We start from the raw sequence: 14726 nt of genomic DNA on the forward strand, positions 1-14726 counted from the left end.
GTTGCTCAGCTAGAAGTAGCAAGCTCTGCCTCGCCAGTGGTAGAAATGGCATAGGACAGGCTTGGCACCCAGCACCATCTAATAAATGGAGTCATCAGCAATGCCTGCCCAGGTTTATTCCATTGAACCAAAGTGAAGCTATCTGGGGAGACTCCAAGTTTCTGCCACACTGTTGCTTTTGTTTAGTGTTTGGGGAGGGAATGAAAGCATCAGTTGTTAGATGGCCAATAATTCTAATTACTTTTGGCCATGAGGCCTGGCTTGAGTAACAGGATTTTTTATTTTCTTTCCCAAGCCCCCAAGAACAAGAGACACGTTCACCTTATTTAATTTTAATCATTTCCAGTGCAATCAGACTTTTGCTCGATGGTTGCAATTCATGGGGAAGAGACATTTTACATCTGCGCACCCTGCCAAAGAACTGATTCTTATTACAACCCCTCAGTTTACAAGCATTTCAGATGAAGGGAAGCCTCTTATTTCCAAACACCCCCCTCCCATATAAATTAATTTATAAGTTAATACCCTCCCTGTATTTCCACTTGGTGGGCAGAAATGATGTAGTAATTTTTCATTCAACACAAGACCCAAATAATAGTGACCGGGCAGGATATAGAGCAGGACTGACCAATGGGTTGCCAGGTGGCAATTCTTACTGCTGTAATACATTTCTGGGGAATCTGATTGACTTCTGAGAGTGTGCTAAAAACAGAACAGTTATCTGCTAATTGCTGCAGCTCTGTACTGAGTACTGTATAGAATCCAAGAAGCGCCTCACTCCTTGCCTGCATGCCTCAATGCCCTCCATCTTTGTTTAGCCCATAGCTCTGCACATTAGTTCTTTCCATTTAAATGGAGCTATTGCTACTTCAGTAAAGTCTTGCTGTGCTGGAAAAAAAGTTGCCTTTGTCAAAAGCTTCTACAGAAAATTTCAATTTTTCAGGAAAAAAAAACCCACTCCCAATTGTTCAGCTAAAAACTTAGATCAGAAATGTCATTGTGGTGCCTCACGTGAGCTGAAGTCTAGGGGCATGAGGCATTCTGCTCTGTGGATGGGGCTGCCTGGCCAGACTAAATCTCCCATGATACACCATGGTCTCCCTGGATGCTGAGCTGCTGCAGTGCATCATGGGAGTCATAATTTCACTGGATACCCAGGCTCAAAAAGAAGAATGAGGGTATAAGGATCTGTGGCAGCATTTCTGAACTGAAAAAATTCCATTTTCTTCTGGAAGTTTTTGACTTTTGGTCAAAAGATAACTTTTTTTTCAGGTGTTCATTTTATTTTATTCTCCACTTAAAGAAAAAAAAAAGTTTGCACAGAAACACTTCAGCCAGCTCTAGTTAGTATTTTGCCCGTGATACATAAGTACTTTAAGTCTTGGGAAGCACAGTGGTGCTCATTTTCTTAGTTACCTGCTAGATACCCAGCTCCCAGCCTTGTACCTCAGGAATATACCATCTTGCACTGCTCAAGATGAGCAGTGCAAATTTATTAATTGGTTCACCACTTCAGCAATGGAAAGTGGATATACACTGGCCTTTGTGCCCTGAGCAGATTTATCCCACACTTCATTCAAACTGACTGGTAAAAATAAACAATTAAACATATTTATTGACTATAAAAGGTAGATTAAGTGATATTCAAAAAAGTCAGAATTAGTTACCAAAAGAAAAGAAAATATAACTACCCCATCTAAACTCTCAACCCTGTTAGACTGGGCAACATCTAGATTAAGCAGTTTCTCACCCCACTGGCTACTGCAGTTCATAATACACAAATTTGAAACCTGGGCCTGTCTCCTTTGTTGGAATCTTGTCTTCTTCTCAGTATCTTTGTTGCTTGCATCATAGGTGGGGGCAGAAGAAAGGGCCCAGTATGTGTCCACTGTCTGTTTTATACCCGCAGTCCATGTGCTTGGAAAACAAGTCCAGACATGTCTGGGGGCATTGCTGAGTTTCCAAGCGAGGTTGAACAATTCCCCTGGTGTGGCCTCATGCAGGCGAGCCATTGCATTGTAGTTCCCTTGCTGGACAATGGTTGTTGATGGTTGACTGACACGCCGCCCAGGTGTTGGTTACTTCTTTGCTATTGCCTATGAGAAGCTAATGTCTGGCTGATGCCTCAATTTACAACATGTTTTAGTGACAACCATACCACATAATTCTCATAACTTTATATACACACACACACACACACACACACCACACTACATATATGGATATAGAAATGACTTTCAGCAGATCATAACCTTTCCCCTGATACCTTACAAACAAGCATTATGTATAATCATGATTAGATAAAGTGAGGAATATGGGGGTTTCAGGACACTCCCCCAAAGGTATAGAATGTCACACCAGCCAAGTAACTGAGATTTTTGTATTCAGTATTAATATATGCCTTTTATTCAACATTATGCAAGAGAATACCAATAAATTGTGAGTTGTTCTAAACTTACTTATATGCATTTGCATCCCACTGAATATTATTTTATATATAAATTTTAAGAGGCCATAACTCAAGAGACCCATATAGGTGACTTTCTTTGGATCTTGCAGGGTTTCGGTGGGGGCAGAGGGAGGAGGAAGGGTTGTTTTAAAATCATGGTGGATGTTCAAAAACACTCCAAGTAATGTAATCCTGATAACGCTAACAAGATATGGGTTGTTCATGGTTATAGAAGGGTGGACTCACTGCTAGAGTATCTCCTTATGGCTGGGTTTGGCGCAGCATCTCTCTCCTGTTGAGTGACTCTTGCCAGTAGTTGCAGTGGTCTGAGTCTTCTTATGACTTGGCCCTCCACCCAAGTAACATTTAGTCCTACCCCATCCAGGGTAAATAAAAAGTCCAATAAACTAAATTTTCCACCCCTGTCTGAGCTCACACCTCAGCTGGGTCATCACCGCTTCCCCAGGTTCTGTAAGGTGGTCTGCATTAGAGTGGCAGACAAACACTGCTCAGGGCTTTTTCTCTGATGGCCTCGCTCCAAATTCTACCGTCTGTCTCCCTTTCTGCATCACCTTTCTCAGTGGTCAGTAGGGAAACCCATGCTTTCCTTCTACTCTGAGTTCTAGTCCAGGAACCCTGTGATCAGCAGGTAAAATCTGCTCTCTTAGACTTCACTGTCTCCCTGGACTTCCTCCTACCTTGGCCTTCCTTCAGACCCTTTCCCTCATCTCTTCCCTGGGTTTACAGTACATCTGTTTCTCTCTAGTTGCTTCCTTTGCTCTCCAGCAGTTAGAAAGCAACTGCAGAGTTCTCACTCTGGCTCCCTAGATCCCTATGTGCTCAGGCTTCTTTCTTTATACAAATCACCCATCTCCTTACCCAGGAATGACCTGGTTGGTTGATTGGCCTGTCAGTCCCACATTATCCCTTTCATCACATGGTGTGGAGTAAACTGGCCCGTGTTCATGGTTATAGAAGGGTATCCCAGGTTTTGATTTTTGAAGGTGAATGTTGCTTCACACTCTCCCTTCATCCCAGTTTCCAGCCTGTCTAGAGAGAGAGATTCTAATCAATACCCAGTGAAGACAAGTTCATTCTTCTGGGAGGCTTTAATGCGAGAGTTGGAAAAGGGGGCTCGGAGTGGTGTAGTAAAGACCAATGGAGTCAGAAAAATGAAAATTGGTCTCCTCCTATGCTGCAAGTGTGCTACCCATGAGCTCATTGTCACCAACCCAACCTTCAGGCAAGCTAGCAAATACAAAACTGTTTTGGTGCATGCAAGATGAAAGCACTGGCACCTGACTGGCTATGTTACTATACAGCAAACGGACATTAAGATCACCAGAGCAAGGCAAGGGGCACTGTTGGACTGACTGCAGGATGATTAGAGCCATTTTTAATTTACATGCTGTTGCCCCTCAGTGAAATAATGCTGAACAGATTAAACCAAAATTGAACATAGCAAAGCCATTTCTCCAAGAAAAGCTGAGGGAAAACTTAGAGGAAAAAATGGATAGCATTGCATCATCACCCAAGATTGCACTTAACATATGGAATATATTCAAATTAGCCATTCTTCAAGCCCCAGAAGAAACTCTAGGTAAAAATGAAATTTGGCCCTAAGATTGGTTTGATGAAAATGACAATGAACTCAAAAAGATCCTTAAGGAAAAGAACGCTGGGTTTGTGTCTTGGCAAAATAACAAAGAATCAACATCAAAGGAAAATAAATTCAACTATTTGCAAGAGATAGCTCTTTGTGTCCTACATGATAAATGATTGGAAAAGAAAGCAGAAGAAATACTGTGTTATGCTGATACTAACAACACAAAAATGTTTTGATTCCCTGAAGGAATCAAATTTGAATCATCAAAACCAGGAACAGCTCCACTAATAAGTTAAAATGGATCTACCTTAATCAAGGACAAAACAGATTTCTCTGAGAGATGGGTGTAGCACTTTACTGAGCTACTCAACTGTTAGGGGGCTTATTCCTTTACCCTGTCACTTCCCTGGTCCTTCTCACATGAACAGAGAGAAACAATGCTGCATTATGTCAGGGAAACACCACAAACAGGATTCATAACACAAACCATGAGCAAAAGACCCACCCCTAAGTAAGTTTGGCAGTATCCTTTTCCTTTCAGGGTCTTAAGTCCAACCACCCAAAAGATCACCCAAAAGTCCAACACCCCAAAGTCTCTTGAGTCCAGCAACCCCCAAATCACCCAAAAGTCCAACAACCGAAAAGTCTCTGTCCCTGGTCGGTGCAGCCCCTGAGTTCAAAAGTTTATCTGCAGATTTTTACCCCCTCCAGCTGGGTGGAAATGGTGGGGGGAAGAAAGGGGCATGCGGGGTGTTAAGGGGCACCTTCTGTGGTCTGAGACCAACTGCCCTGTCTCTCCGTGGGGTTCTGCTGCAGCCTTCACCACAAGCTGCTCCACTCCACCAGCCATCCCGTGAGCCACTCCAGCCATTCCATGAACTGCTCTGCTCTGCCCGCTTCACTCCACTCGCCATCCCATGGGCTGCTCCAACCATCCCGCAAACTGCTCCGCTCCACTGGCTGCTCCAACCATCCCACAAACTGCACTGCTCTGCCAGCCACTTAGTAATATATCTTCAGGCTCCCCCACTAGTTAACACAGCACTCAATAATCTCAGCTTTTAGTAATTTTAGCTCTTTAGTGATTTTAGCTTGTAATAGGGGAGCCCCAGTGCTGGTGCACCATTAGCCTAATGTGAATTCAGCACAGCAGCCTGTAATCAGACTCTTAACAGAATCAAAATTAGCTCTACTACTCAACAGTGTTGGTGGCCCTCAAAAGGGACCCATACCATCAAGTACAAATGCTTGTCCCTAAACTGTCTCAATTCACTGGGTTTTGGCACCCATGTCCCTTGTCTGGCAAGTGCTACTTAGTTGATGGTGAGTCCCTCTATCATAAAACAGTTCCACTGGCCTTGATTCACATAATCAGGGTAACAATACTTTATTCTTCCTGCCCCAATAACAGAGAAACTGGAGATCCCACAGCAGTCAAAGTGACCTTTTGGGCAGCTGTGGGCTCATGCTAGGTGGGGTGGGTGTGCCTATGCAAACAAGACCAACCACAACTCACCACCAAATGTGAGGGTAGAGCTCATCTTGACTCAGCTTACACTAACATATTGTAACATGATTTAACCAATTATATCCCATCACTTTAATTGGTTTACATCCAAGAAAATTAATTATACAGCAGACATAAACAATCACAGAACCAGAGATTATACAGACAAACAATAGGGAAGTGAAGACTACAGTGATAGAACAATACAGAAATTAGGATTTCACATCCCAGCTATTAATAAGTGAGTTCTTGCCAGACAGAATGCTATCAAACTAAGGTCTCTTTTACATCTTCTAGGTTCTTCCCTTTCTCTGAAGGTGATAGGAATGTCAGGACAGGATTGTAATCCTAACAGTCCAATAGCACCTTATTTCAATGTGACTAGTTTGGAATGTAAGAATATGACCATACACTTCCCAGTTTATGGCTGGCCTCTGCTACTTAGCCGAAGGCCTTAGCCTAAGAACAGGGGTCAGGCTGTCACAGTAAGAGAAAGCCCTTACACAGTTTAGTGATAAGAATACACCTAAATTCTTAAAGTATAGGCCTTTGCAGACAGGCTTGAATATCTATATCCTGACATCAACCATGCCTCTACTATCAAGCTACAGGTGCTAAAGGAACTGACCCAGCACTCCATAGATGAAGAAATTGCACAGCCACCTACCACTGAGGAAGTGCAATAAGCTATCAGACAAATGAAGTCAGGTAAATCCCTGGCAAAGAGAATATACTAGCTGAAATCTTTAAACTTGCAGGCCCCAAAACTTCTTGGCTCACTAAGAATATCCCAGAATGCTTTGTTCTATATAATAAAATGTCTGGCATGGTGAAGCCAATGAACTGTATCACAGCTTGAGACCCGGGGGGCCTACATATTTTGTAGTGTGCTCTACTTACAGAAATCAAAGTTCCACCCTTCTAAGGAGAATAAGTGTTGAGACTTGGGATATCTGGCATAAATTCCTGGTTCTGCTGCAGACACATTGCAGATTCTCTAAGAAAGTAATTGAATCTCTTCTGCCTTAGCTGACTCCCTGATAAGAAGGGGGTAACAATTGCTCCCTAGCACACAGGCACTGATACAAAGAAAGCTATAAAGTGTCATGGGTTGAAGTGCTAGTGCATAGTTGTTCTGTTGTGTTTTATGAACATGGACGAGGACTTTCCTCCTATGGAAAACTAATCCATGGGCTTGCTGCTGTCTTTTCCTCAGGCAGAAAATGTGCCCCAAAAGGAACCCTTCCAGTGCACACAGTGACCAGGAGGTTAGTGCTAATGTTTTTGGTGATTTTGTGTCTCTTGCATATTGGCTATTACACTGTTTGTCTGTAGATGTTTACTGGGGCGTGTTCTGAGTTGTAGAATGGGATCCAGAACTCCGCCATAGATATCAATGAGCTCCAACTTGTGGTGCCAACTCGAGAGAATGAAAACAACAATCACACTGTCAGCGGGGACCAAGCTGGTAAGCTGGAGAGTATATTGTTTCAACCCATAGCTCCTTGCCCATTAAGTCAAGTCAGTCTCTCTCCCTGAATCTGCCTCTTCAGCTGTGTGTGTGTGTTGACGAAGTGCAAGCTGTCACATATTAAGTGTTTGATGTGGAATTACCTCCTTTTGCCCTCCCTCTTGCTGGTAGAGTAATTCCCTGTCAAGTAATACTGATAAGTGTCATTTCTGAACTCTGCCAACAGAAACTGTCATATCCAGTGGCACAATGCATATATGTGGTTAGCAGGGCAAATGTGGTTTTGGTTCATTCTGTCATATTGCTGGCTTAAAAACACCTGTAAAATCTTCAAGAATTGTGTTTTTTCTCCCTATCATCCTTCCCTTTGTGTCACCTGGCAAGCATGGCTGTCTAAGCACTGGGTTTGGAACACTCAGATTCCCTGGAGCAGTCACAGGTCCAAAGTTTTTTCATATTAACGTTGTGGATAAAATTGCTTTGATCCAGAGTGAGCCATCTACAGAACCCCAGTGAGTGACAGTAGTAAGTGCTGGGATGCTTTGACTACAACTCATAGGTCCTTCATGGCTGGTAAAAGCCAATACAGATATACTGGGTCTAATGTTGGTGGAGATTGTCCATCAATGTTTCCCTCCAGAGAGAGAAAGTGGCTGAGGTAATACTGTTTATGGGACCAACTTCTGTTGGTGAGAGAGACAAGCTTTCGAGCTCACACATAGCTGTTCTTCAGGTCTGGGAAACATACTCCAAGTGTCACAACTAAATACAAAGTGGGATAGATTGTTTGGCATAAGTAGTTCACACATATTTCAAGGTACCATTCAATGTGAAATAGCCCACTAATGGTTCCTTGAAATATGTGTTAACTACTTGTGCTGAATTGAGTTTGTCAGACCTGTTAGGAGCTGCTGTTACAGACCAGTGAACCCTTTCCCAGCTGGCACCAAGCCATCTGTGTGTCACAGAAGTTCTTGTGAGATCCCAGCTCAAAATCCCAACTCTGTGCTGACAATCTTGCTAACAGTTTCCAATCTCCCTTTGTTGGGAAAGGTCACTAAGAGGATTGTGGCCAGATAGCTCTGGCAGTCTGACTCCCCAAAGCTCTTTGACACTGATCAGTGAGGTATAACATGAACACAACTTTGGGGGATCTTCAAAGTTTAGGATTTGAGTTGGGGGAGGGCAGGTTATATGGAGTGGAGGCCACAACTGCCTTCTTATCGCCATATCAAATCCTACTTGCCACCCCAAAATGTTTATATGTATATAAAAATGAGATGGGTTGAGCCAGCCTGCAAAGTTTTGATCCAGAGCTGAACTTTTCCCAAGGGTGGCTGGATTTACAACTTTGATTTGGGCCTGTCTCTAAAAGGCTTTGGTTTTAAGTCCTTCTGGTTTCCTAGCCAAATTTCAGCCTATTAGGACAAGGCAAGTGGTTGAATGACTGCATTTTTTTCAGATCTGTGTGGCAGCCAAGGGCTGATTTTTTTAGGCTGGGTTAGAATGGGAAGAGGAAGGTAGGCTATTTGCCCAGCCTAAACAAAAGGAGATCGTCACTTAAAAAAATCTTTCTGTGTCTTTCCTTCCCTTAGTCACTTCCTCTGGAGGCTGCACAGAACACTCTTCTCGGCATACTGACCCAGATATGCCCTCTTCTATGTCTGCCGTGACCACTGAAACGGGGAGTGATGAAGTATTTATTATTTCAGCCGGCCCTGGTGCCAGCGGGTTGAGTTTTACCACATACAGAATACAGGTAGACTGTCATAGACACACGTGGGAGTATCACAGAAAAAGATTTCTAGTAGTTGGAGGAAGGAACTGAGAGTCAAAACTCCTAGATTCCATTCCTGGCTCTGTCCCTAACTTGCTGTGGGCAAGTCATATAACCATACAGTTCCTCAATCCGTCAGTAATATTATTACCTACCTTGCAGCGCTGTTGGGGTTGATTTGTGTTACTGTAGCTCCTAGGTTGTGAAGCTTAATAAATGTTTGCCAATAAATTGGATGCTTTGTGTGTCAGAGCTCTTTATAAATGTTTATTTTGTAATTTTATTTTTAAAATTTAAATACTGTAATGTGGCTTCCCTAGTTTTTTTTGTTTTGTTTTGAAGGGGAGGAATTGGAGGAGTATTATAGCTTACTCCCTTGAAGCTCGTACTGATGTTTCTTTAGAAACACAAGTGGTTCAAAAATCCTTTTGCTTGCATTTCCCTTGAGCACCCAGGGTGGTGATTAACATACATTTTCATAATCGTTCTGGGGTCAACACTTGCTATCTAAGTGTAGAAGCATGGAATAGTGCAGAAGCCTACCAGTCCTTCATGTAGCTCCTGTGACTTTATCCCTGGGGTACAAAGTATTGGGTGTCTGCATCCCTGGCCTTGATTGGAGGTCAGTGTGGTCTGCTAGGATACAGTATCAATTAGGATTTTCCTAGAGTCTTAATAATGTACACAGACCTCTATAGAATTATGTCCAGTAATGAAAAATAGCCAGTGAAAACTTAAATGAATATGAGCCACTGCTATTTTTCTTAAACTAGCCTTCTATATGATGGGCAGTGATTTATTATCTAAGACCCATTAAAAATGTTTTAATGCTCTAATTCAGTGTTTCTGAACCTTTTTAATATCAGGGACTAGCTTCCTGCCTCCCTAAAAACTGTGTCAGGAAGACCTCAGGGACAAAACCTGGTCCACAGAGCAGTCGCTGAGAAACACTCAGAGGTGAAAGTAAGCCGGTACGGTCTGGTACAGCATACTGGCAAAAGCCAGTACACAGCCAACTGTACTGGCAGGGGACAGCTTCCCCAATCCAGCAATTTAAAAGGGCCCTGGGCTTCCAGCAGCGGCTGGAGCCCCTGGCCCTTTAAATTGCCACCAGAGCCCCACTACCAGAGCCCTGGGGTAGCAGCAGCGGACTCCGGTGGCAATTTAAAGGGCCAGAGGATTTAAAGGCCCTGCCCCTTCTGCCAGAGGCCCCACCCCTTCTGGTCAAGCCCCCCACTTGCTCAGGACTCCGGCCCTGCATACCAGAAAGTCCCTTAAGTTACTTTCACCCCTGGAAATACCACTCTAATCTACCAGTCTGTAGCTTCATTAAATCTTGAAATATTTAAGGTGTAAAAGAGAAGAAGAAATAGTTTGCATAGGCAGAAGTCAAAATTTTTAAAACTTGTGCATAGCTTTAAAATTCTTACATTATCTAACATCTCCTTTCCACCTGCATCATCATCTGTGGCACGATTTCACAGAGGTGGATAGGAAGATAGAGTGGAAATTACAAGATTTGTGCTTTCTCGCCAAGTATGACTCTATTGGTCAGAGCTCTATCAGGTGCTGATGAAATGAAACCTCAGTTTGTTGTGGATAGATGGAAAATCCATATTCTCTTTCCTCCCACTAAAAAAAATGTTGAGCATCCACAAATCTCATAGAAATCATTGAGCTGGGAAAGCTCACCTTTCAAAATCAGGCTATTTTTTCCTCTCCTTTCCAACTCCCCCCACCCCCCACTGCTAGAAGATATATAAAATGTAAAAGTAATATTATTACGCTTGGTCTTGGACAAAAAGCTTAGAAGGAGCGATCTGATATTACTGCTAAGTAGTGCTTCCCACAGCATGTTGTTAGCTAGGTAGCTAAAGAATCTGGATTAGGGCTTTATGGATCCATACTTGCCTGATAATGGTGGTAGGCCTGGATAGGAAGAGGCTAAGAAATCCTTCTAAATGCTAGACTTTCAGCATGTTTTAGACCCAACCTCCCTGTTTTGGAAGAAAAATGTACGTACAAAATGGCTTGCAGCAGGCCCATATCTAAACAGTGGTACTTCAAACAAGCTGATTTGCACCCTTATTCTAGGAGTCAGAAGTGCAGCTACTCAGGTTTGCACACATGATTGAAATGCACCCAATGCGCATTGTTGGGGGCACAAATTGCATCTGCAGAAAGGAGGCGGTCCTGAAAAATGTCCTCTCTAATCCTCATATATATTGCTTTGAATAGGGGGACTCCAATTGTCTTCCCTTCTATAATATGGTTTGTATGTGCTAGCTTCTGTAGGACAGCCTCGGCAAATGGTGCATGTTGTTATCCACTGGCATGCAGCTACTTTCTTGGCTCTTACTCTGACATTATCCTAATGTTTATGGAGGTGTGAAAGCTTGAGCTTTTATAGTAGACAAGGATTCCAGACTCACTCACCTCAACCGAAATGCTTGTCTAGACAAAGCGGATCATAAGAAGCTTTTTACAAAGATTATCTAAATCCTTTTACTGAGAAATAGTAGTTGGCCAGCAGCTCCCAAGCCTCCCACTGAGTGTGAGCCTGAGATTTGCTGGTGAGGGGGCAATGATAGGTTGGATTTAAACACACACCCCAGAAGCTAATCCACTGTTGGGAGTCAAGGGTACATCCAGGCAATGTGCTGGGCAAGCAAGCAAACTTCTCTGCAGTGTCTCAGTACATTTGTTAAGATGAAGGGAGGGTAGAGGAACTACTCTGCAGGCCCTGAGGGAGAGAACTGATAAGGAGTGGAGAAAATGAATCCTGTACATGTGTTCCAGGCAGGGCCGGCGCTTTCATTTAGGCGACCTAGGCAGTCGCCTAGGGCGCCAGGATTTGGGAGGGTGGCAGACTGCTCCGGTGGATCTCCCACAGGCGTGCCTGCGGAGGGTCCGCTGATCCCATGGCTCCGGTGGACCTCCCACAGGCATGCCTGCGGAGGGTCCGCTGGTCCTGTGGCTCCAGTGAAGCATCCGCAGGCACGCCTGCGGCAGGTCCACTGGAGCCGCGGGACAGGGGAGCCTGCAAGCCGGCTCTGTGCCTAGGGCGCCAAAAACCCTTGCGCCGCTCCTGGTTCCAGGGGACAATATAGGGCATATAGACAACTTCTATAGAAAATGGAAACCATGTGACTGCTTTATTTATATAACCACTTTTAGCCCTATGTCTATTGCCTTCACTCCACCATCCCTTCTCATGCATTGTACTCTCTATTGATCTTATTTAATTCTGCCTATAAATGGAGTAGATCTTAAAATGTGGATCTGTCTCCCTCTATTGGCTAGACCAGTGTTTCTCAACCTTTTTGATAGCAGGGACTGGCTTGCTGCCTTCCTAAAACGTGTCAGGGTGGGGATCTCTCAGAGACCGTGCCAAATACTGGGGAAGACTACAGAAGCCTTTGACTAAAAAACTTAAGACTTTTAGCACAGGTCATTAAGATTCATGGTTTTAGATCAAGAGACCTGTGAGAACCAAAGACTGATTGAGGGGAGCTGGTCAGGCCTTTAGGTTGACTAGCTGATATCCATCAGATCCTCAAAGGTTCTGCACTCACATTGCTTAATGAAAGAAATCCAACTCCATATTTTTTGTATACATCTTATTAAAACTCTTAATAATGACGTCAATAAAACACAGCGCCAAAGCAAAGCTGATATTACTCATATTAAAATGAAAATAAAGTAATGCAACTACCAAATCAAGCTTAAAAATCAACAAATTAGTCTCCACACTGGATTGGATTTAAATAATCAAATTAATTGTTATAGAAATAATTAATCCTTAAATATTATAAGAAGGATTCTGAGAAGGTGGCTATTTGGTAAATATCGCCATGGAGAGATGTAAACAAGCCCTAATGCGTTTGCTTGAGAGGACTGTGGGAGTCTCTCTGGCATGTAAGGGTTTTCTAGCTGAGTGGGGGATATTTTGAAACTGGCTAATAAAGGTAAAACTTTTCTTGTGTGGGCAGGGCGAGGCAATAGTGAACCTGGTGGGTTTAATGCTTTCTGTTCTGGCATACGTTAGGCAGGTGCTGTACAAGCTGCCCCACTGACCTATCTTGTCCCAAGAAAAGATATGTTTAAAGAACCAGGGTCACTTTCACAGATAGCTCAATGTTTCTAAGTGCCACTAGGGCCTTTGCATGTAAAGTACTTTTGAGACCTTTGGCTGAAGATGTTGAAAAATTTCTCTATTTTTCAGGACAAAAACCTAAAGAGAAGTGTCACAAGTCCAGCTTCTGTGTCAGACTGGCTGACTTCTGATCATATGGCTCCAGGAGCAGGTACTGTGGATAAAGGGAACACACAGGCAGAGAACCATCATCCAAGGCAACGGACATGGAGTGCCCGCACATTTCATGACTTACTGACTCCGTTACCTCAGTTACAGAAAAAATGGTATAGCTGGACCACTAACAGCCCCTTCACTAAACTGGTAGACAGCAGCGTAAGTATCCACAAGAAGGGAAGGTGTGGGATTCAGGCATTGTGCTCCTAACAACATTAAAGACTACTTCCAAAGGGGCACTTTGTGCAATATAAACTCACCTACTTTTTGATGTGAACTCCTCTTCCCGCTCTCCTGCCTTTCACTTGTGCATGTGTTGAGTATGTCAGCTGAAAAGGTCCAAGGCCCTGAATGTGTGTGTGCACACATGCGAGAGAGATGGAGACTGTTAGTTCACATTACCATAATATATATCATCTGGAGCTTTATACTGCAGCACCGAGAAGCTGCAATTCCTGGGGCTAAGCATCTGGATAAAAGATTATTTTCCCTTAAACTTACAAATTATTTCTTCAGAATGGATCATCTTGAGTCATTCTGCATAATTTTTAGGGTTATATCTTAGGTTTCTTTTAATTGACATATTAGTATTGTACTGCAAAGAATCTATAGACTCATGATGACTAGCTGTCTCTCTGATTGACTCTGCAGATGTCAAACCAAGAGTGTTTGTTATAAAGTTAACATGATGCTTCCGTATCTTCCCATGCACAAAGTACTGCTTTTTGAGAAGGGAAGGAAGCACGTAGCCTCTTGGTCATGATAAGTGCACTATGAAATTTCAGTTCTAAATTCCCTGAGGTTAAAAGTTTTCTAGACTGCTACTTTTCAAAGTATGTTTATTAACTTTATTATTATTTTGGTAGGGTCTTTCTACATCCACAAGAAACCAGAGTGTAACAACCAGAAAAGTAATTTCAGCCACTGAGATAGAGGGAATCTCAGATATTGTTTATTCTGACTCATCCACCTGCACTGCATCATACCCACAAACCCAATCTGTGCAAAGGCAGGGGAAACTGAGCTCCTCCAGCTTGAAGAAATCCAGATTTGGGAACCCTTACTTTGGGTTTTTAACCAGCTCCCCTGATTGCAAAGAGGTGAGGCCCTTGGATCCCTCAAGACACGTGGGGGTGACACCTCCACTTGATAACCAAAGCCATGGCCTCCCTGGCCTCAAAAGCAACTTAATCAACTGTTCAAAAACCAAGGAGCTCTCAATAGAAATGGACAAATCCAAATCAGCTCTTGTTATTTCTGAAGAAGGGGATGACCAGCAGCCTCTGGTCCTCGCAGAGCACTTTAGTCAGTGTAGAGATACTCTGTCTGAGCAAAATGTTGTATATGCTTCAGTGAAGGCTATGACTGATAAACCACCAGTGGTCTTGACTGTTCAGGGAGACAGCTCAGGCAGGCCTCCCAATTTCACGTTGGATCTCCCCACTTGGGAAAAGTTTCCCAATTTATATGGCAATCACAGGAAGACCGATAGCTCTTCCAGGGGCCAGTGCAGCTTGCCTAGTGCAGATACCAATACAATTGAATCACCATGGAACTTTGATTCCTTAACTGCTCATACACTCTGTCAAACATCGGTTCAATGA

General features: G+C 43.3%; 1 protein-coding gene across 1 annotated transcript in view; it reads left to right on the plus strand.

The window, feature by feature from the left end:
- LOC127034977 (uncharacterized) overlaps window positions 1-14726 on the plus strand; it is a 43143-nt gene extending 28417 nt beyond the window's left edge. The window contains exons 3-7 of the mRNA XM_050924384.1: window positions 6779-6830; window positions 6928-7030; window positions 8629-8792; window positions 13036-13281; window positions 13989-14726. Coding sequence (XP_050780341.1) covers window positions 6779-6830; window positions 6928-7030; window positions 8629-8792; window positions 13036-13281; window positions 13989-14726 — 1303 coding nt within the window. The remainder of the gene's footprint in view (window positions 1-6778; window positions 6831-6927; window positions 7031-8628; window positions 8793-13035; window positions 13282-13988) is intronic.

Source organism: Gopherus flavomarginatus, chromosome 15 (genome assembly GCF_025201925.1).
Source record: "Gopherus flavomarginatus isolate rGopFla2 chromosome 15, rGopFla2.mat.asm, whole genome shotgun sequence".
NCBI lineage: Eukaryota > Metazoa > Chordata > Testudines > Testudinidae > Gopherus > Gopherus flavomarginatus.